Below are 6,834 nucleotides of genomic sequence, written 5' to 3'. Positions count from 1 at the left end.
GGGAACGAGGGAAATTTTTTCAATTTTGAAGGGTAATGTCTTCGACTAGATACGATTTGTGATCTTTTGACGTATCGTTGAAAGAAATCCGTTCGGTGAGAGCTGAGAAAAAGTGGTAACAGACACAAAAAAAAAAAAATAAAAAAATAAAAAAAAAAACACATCTTAGTAAAACCAATACCTTCTCAGCTTCGCATCGAAACTAAAAAAAGAGACACTCAATCTAGTTTATTATTGATATACTTTAACAAAAAAATAATTATATTGAATTTTGTAATGAAATAAATGTTTTCATAAAAATATCACCAAATAGACTTATTATTTACGTATCATAAAAATTCTGTCTAAATAATCCTTATGTTAATTAATACTAAACATATTAAAGGTTTTCATTGTTATACACAATACCAAATTTTAACACCTATACCTAAATCCAAAAATTATCAAGTTTTAGATTAATATTAATCAAGTTAAAATGCTAAGGGTGTGTAAAAATGAAACTTAGATTATTTAACTGATTAATATACTCTATTTTTCACAGATTTAGTCTGAAAATATCAAGGTATTTGTTATTATCCAAGTTATAAGTCAAATTTCAATATATTGTGATGATTTATGTTGTCCTCGTTAGCCAAATACAAGGGCGCCTGAAGAATTTAACAAAAATAAGGGTAAGATTTTTTTTAGGAGTAATTTAGCACATTGTTAATTTGATATTTTTTTTGTTTATTAAATTTTTTTAGATAATTTTGTGTTACTAAAACTATGTATTCTAATTATAATCAAAAATACCACATTTTTAAGTCTACTACCATTATTCTAATAAAAACGTATAAGATAAAAGCAAACAAACGTTCAAGTACCTGTGTTTTTAAAAAGAAAAAATATATTTTGTTTTAATTTTTGTGTATTTATGTGGGGAATAATTTTGTGGACTATGATAAACGGATCACTTAATATAATATTTAGAGTTACTTACCTTCCAAATAAAATGAGGTGAACACCAAAAAAAATAATATTGATAAAATATATAATTTCTGAAACAAATTTTCTAATTTTAAAACAATATCAATAATTATGAAAATCAGATTAATATCTATATTCACCGAACTAAAATGTTTTTGAAACATATTTTTAGTAATAAATTAGAAAAGATATACTTTAACAACTTCAGTAGAATTGATCATTTTTTAATAATCATTTTTAAAAGTAATTATTTATAATTTTACTACTAATTATCCTATCTATTAATTAAATATTAAGATAAGTAAAAAAAATTTACTTACCATTGTTGTCTATAGTTTCAAACAATTTTTCATAAGACTTGATAAAAATTTAATTGAAATAGATTTTATAATGACTTGAAGTAATTATTAAACGTATCGGCAAACAAGAAATAATTCTAATAATAAACAAAATAAATATAGTATGTTTGCAGAAAAAATATATGAAATATTGAAACACATCATGCTTTTTTATCGTGAAATATCATTTGTATTTTTAGCACTATAAAAACACAAAAATTATATTAGGTTTTATTTTATGACCAGTAAATAACGAATGCAAATACATATTTTACTAAAAAAGTATATTAAAATTTTATAAATACGTAATATATCAAAAAAATATATTTAATAATTATCTATTAAATTTTTAATTATAAATCATCAATAATTAAAGTTATTTATATATTTGTTGAGCTGTTGTGTAGATTTTTTTGCTCTTATTATGTTTATACTTGTAACGTAATAAAAAGCTAACCTCTCATTTTTGTATATATTTTAAATATTTTACTCTGATTGAATCAAATTCGTATTGTGACGACGTTTAAAAGAGCTTTCAGGTACTTTTCTTCGGCGTAACAAAACATATTCCGGGCGATCTTAGATTTTTGAGGCTTGAAGTCGTAAAAACAAGACAACATTTTCTACATATGTATACAGACGGTTTTTAATATACAATTTTTAAAAAAAGTTATAGCCTTCTAAAATTTACGTTTTTTTAAGCTGTTATAACTTTGTTTAAAATTGGTTAATCGAAAATCACCATTTACAAACTCCGTCCATGTGAGCTAAACTGGGAGTAGATGTCGGAGTTGTGGCTAGAGCGCGTCATCTAATTAACGCTAAACTCAATAATATTTTTAGTATATTCGACATTTATTGTTCTCAGAACAATGATCTATTATTCTTGACTTGAAGTCTGACCTGAGGCAATTTCTATGACGTCACACCTGAACTTTGACATAACATAAGCCCTATGATCTAGTATTTAAATAGTATCTAGTATCTAGTATTTAAATATTATCTAGTATCTAGTATTTAAATGTAACGTCAGCTAGAGCGGTCATTTATTTGTAATTTCGGCCTTTAAACGCTCCAATAATGCTATATAATATTGACTGTTAGTGGTATTTCCCTTCTCAAGGTAGTCGATGAATATTAATATTATAAGGTATAATCAAATCAAAAAACACAATGTCAAAAATAGGTGAATTAAAAATCGAATTGTTCCTCATCTATCATATTCTCCAGCTTTGGTTTCCAGTGAGCACTGGCTATTTGCAGATTAAAAAAAATAGCTCACCGGCAAGAAATCTCGCTCGAATGAAGAGGTTATCAGTGAAACTGAGGCCTATTATGAGGCAAAAGATTAATCATTCTGCAAGACGGTATTCAAATGTTAGAGCGGCGCTGGAATGATTGTGTTGCTCTTGATGGAGATAATGTTGAAGAATAAAGTCAATTTTTAATGAAAAATCCGTGTTTTCTTTGGGACTTTTCAGTCCATGTGTAATACAGTATATTACAATTTATTTTATACTCTTTTTGTGATTTATGTTTGTATATATTATAATCAGTCACCCCAGTATACATAAATGTTGTTATAACTGTTTGATATATCAAATTAATCAATATTTTTTTTTGCACTGTACAACTTATAACAGAGTTCAACACAATTTTAACGAATGATGAAAATCAAAAACAGTATTTATTACAAATTTTCAAGGATTATAAAAATAATCCCGAGAACAAAAAATCAACTTTATTATGATGTAAACAATTTTGAAACTGAGAAAAACAATTAGTATAATTTATACATTTGTAACATCAGCAATTTTTTTTCAACTGTGAATTTTTAATTTTTTTTTTTTGGGGGGGGGATGGATGCTTAGCACACACCACGGTTTTGTGCTGAATTAGTTAATAATTAAATAATAAACGATTTTTGTATAAAATATGTATTCGTATCTCTAAATGTTTGTCAAATATAATGTAGTATTCGTAAATATTCCAATTTGGACAAATCGATAAAATATAATATAATTTTAAATTTTGCTCGAAAACTAATGAGTTTAAAAAAAAATGTGTAAGAAATAAACTTATATTCCATAACATTGTCAACAATTTATATTCTACAATTTTTTTTCTNATCAATAATTTATATTCTACAATTTTTTTTCTATGATCCCTCATTTCCGAATTAAGTACAAAATACTAGAAAACTACCTCTATTGTCCAATTTTCAACCCCGAGTAGGCATGGGTTAAACTTGTCTGATTGAAGTGAAATTTTTTTTGGTTTGTTTTTACATGTATATAAACAAATTTGGGGGGTGAGACCAAGGAATTTCTAAAAAAAAATTTTCATAATCTATAAATAAGGACCACTCTAACGTAGCCCTTCTTCACAATTCAGTTTTCGATAAAATTGAACTAACCGATATATGTCCAGCATGACTTTTCGGTATATATAATATATATATATATATATATATATATATATTACGTTATAATATTTGATTATAAACAGTACCGACAGCGACAGCAGATGCAAATGACATCAACAATTTTAAAAAAACTTTTTTGTAATAACTAATCATTTGTACGCTCCGAGTCGAGATTACATAATAATCGACGATCATGTTCCTATATTGGAAAAACATTGCTGTAGAACGAACATGCACTTAAATGTCAAGGGGTGTTATTTAAACAAAATAGCTGACAAGCTACATAATAATATCTGTTTAATGATATTTAGGATAGTATTATAAATATTACATTTGTTAATTTTACTTCTGAAGCACTGTGATTATTGATATTTATATGATTTTTACAATTGAATAACTTTGTGTAATCAAAAGTGCATGTATTATACATCTGGAACGCCTATATATTCGAATTTATTTGATTAATTCATTACATTCAGAATGTATATTAAAATTTTTATATATTTTGTATTTGTATCATTTTTTATATTCATATTTACATGGTTTATATTTTTGGATAGCTCTGTATTTTGAAACTCTCTGTATACTAAAAATACAGTTGATTTTCTCTTGGAACACTCTGATTATTGATATTTATAAGGTTTTTACTTTTGAATAATCATTACATTTTTTGTTTTTACATTTAAATCGCCCTTTACAATTATATATTGTATATAAACATGATTACTGGTTTACACATACTACCACACGTGATGTTGGTCGTTTTTGTATGGCGCTACCAAATATCAGCGATTACGTCAGATTGTTTATCATGTCTTGACTTACCACGTCGTAAATGTCTCTTCGAGATTATCAGCAAAACCGTGTAAACCAAATAAAGGGCAGTTCTAAATGCTCGTTTATACCACACTATGCATTAGAAGCAGTCTTTACTTATAATGATTCAAAAGTTTTATAAAAAATAACACGTCTCATGCCGATTGCGCGTTCACCACCGAAAGTACGTGAGCAATATCACGACTTGTTGTTCGCCGATCCCCACTTCGACACACCCGGTACGATAATTATGTTGTTGGGCGGAGATGTCTTTCCACATACTGTACGTCCAAAGGCGGAGATCATACACATGAAAAGTCTACCCTCCGCTCTTGACACCTACCTAGGATGGATATTAGTAGGTACAGTCTCGTTCACTGACACTTTGCCTCAGCCATTGACGTCATTGCCGTGACTCTTAGCCCANTGTGTCACTGACACTTCGCCTCAGCCATTGACGTCATTGCCGTGACTCTTAGCCCATCTGTTGACAGTTTGTTGCGTCAATTCGGACAATAGAAGATGAACTCTTTAATCACTGGTTTAAACATACTACACACATGATGTTGGTCATATTTATAGTGCACAGGTTCAGATGAGTTTAGTTAAGAATTACGTATAAAATTATCGATGCAAATAATTTATTCATAAAATAATTCGGTATTTTTTTAAGTTGAATTTAAGAATTTTAAATTAATGACTTTGGATTATAAATGGCAGGAACGTATTGATGAGATGTACGAGTCGAGTAAGAAATTACAATAAATATAATAGTTATATAGTAGAAGAACTTTAACAAATCGAAGTTCCCCCCCCAAAAAAAAAACTACTATGTACCAAATTTACGATTTTTAAATTTTTGAATCCCTTAATTAAAAAAAAAGTAAACGAATATTATGAAGATTAATGCTTTATCTTCTTAGCATAGTTAATGTAATACAAAAATTAAACCCCTCAAACCTTCCCCATATAGACAATTATTACTGGGTAGGCCATGGTGCCTTATGACACGTTCCCGAAGTCCGTTCTAAGTAGCTTCCTTTTATATATTCATGGAAAAATTCAATAAAGACACGAGTTTCTATTTTTTTATAACAATTGACTTGATTATCTACTTACTGAATACCCATATGATATTTTATATGCAGTAAATTTTTTATGTTAATAAACTTCTTCTATGTTCTCTACATGGACAATAATGATTAGATAAGCTATTGGATGTGTCTTATGACACGTTCCCAAAGGCCGTCCTAAGACCGAAATTTTCTTTAAATTTAAATTTTCTATTTCCATAAACAAATTTAACTACTAATTCTTATTTCTATGAGTCATATTATAATGTGGATAATATTTTTTATGGTTATGACTTCACTCATAACCACATGAACCATTATGGTACTGAGCATCTTTGTGAGACAGTGATATACATATATGCTCTCTAGGATAGCGGCATCTTCATTAATATACAAATACCCTATTCATTCTTTGTTTTCTATGGTTACATACTATGATACGTTTGTAAAATACCTCTTATTTGTTTAGAAATTGAGTTATCAAAATTACATAAGAGATATTAGACAACGGTTTATGACATTTTTCCCGCAGTAGATTTGTCCATTTTGACAATAACACTGGACTACAAAATGAATTTTTTTTTCCATAACATAAAAAAAATTAAGTAAAAACAAAAAAAATGTTTTTTTTTTCATAAGTAATCATAGAAATATATTAGCATACGGGCAGATTAGGTAGTTGCCAGTATCAAATTATTTGGCTTTTATTGAATGTTACGTTCAGGCCTGTATTAATATTAATAGACAAAATAAAGTAATTTTTTGTCCTATCACTATCAAATGACATTTGCCCCCAAGAATTTTTGACCCCCTTAACCTCCTCTAAATAAGGTCACGTCGTTTTGAATAATTACTTATTTTATCACATAGGCATTATTTTATAAAGAAAATATGGCGTTTTACCTAGGTAAATAAATTCTAACAGATAATTATCTTAAGCATGTATAAAAAATTTATTAATTGAAGGATGCCCTTAAAAAAATTGTTAATTAAAATGTGAATAAAATGATTAACAATTATCAATGCACTGCTATCTAATAACAATAAAAAATAGTAAAAAGTTCGATTAAATTAATAATAGATAATTATTATCAGATTATTTTGGCATATATTTTAACCAGTGGTTCTCAAGCTTCTATTTATAGACAGGTATAAACGGTTTGGCTGAAACAAAAAACCTACCTTAATCAGATTTGGCGGAAACGTTGAACGCCCA

At 27.6% G+C, this 6,834-nt stretch overlaps 1 protein-coding gene across 1 annotated transcript in view; it reads right to left on the bottom strand.

The window, feature by feature from the left end:
* The window catches only part of LOC126894757 (uncharacterized), a 239,303-nt gene extending 237,907 nt beyond the window's left edge, over nucleotides 1–1,396 (bottom strand). The window contains exons 1-2 of the mRNA XM_050665999.1: nucleotides 1,287–1,396; nucleotides 980–1,037 (exon numbers count right to left, since the gene is read on the bottom strand). Coding sequence (XP_050521956.1) covers nucleotides 980–1,037; nucleotides 1,287–1,289 — 61 coding nt within the window. The 5' untranslated portion in view covers nucleotides 1,290–1,396. The remainder of the gene's footprint in view (nucleotides 1–979; nucleotides 1,038–1,286) is intronic.
* Between the last annotated feature and the right edge of the window lie 5,438 nt (nucleotides 1,397–6,834).

This window comes from Daktulosphaira vitifoliae, unplaced genomic scaffold, assembly GCF_025091365.1.
Source record: "Daktulosphaira vitifoliae isolate Bord-2020 unplaced genomic scaffold, ASM2509136v1 Scaffold_1, whole genome shotgun sequence".
Taxonomy (NCBI): domain Eukaryota; kingdom Metazoa; phylum Arthropoda; class Insecta; order Hemiptera; family Phylloxeridae; genus Daktulosphaira; species Daktulosphaira vitifoliae.
The sequence above is the reverse complement of the archived record's forward strand: the minus strand, read 5'-3'. Positions and strand labels throughout refer to the sequence as shown.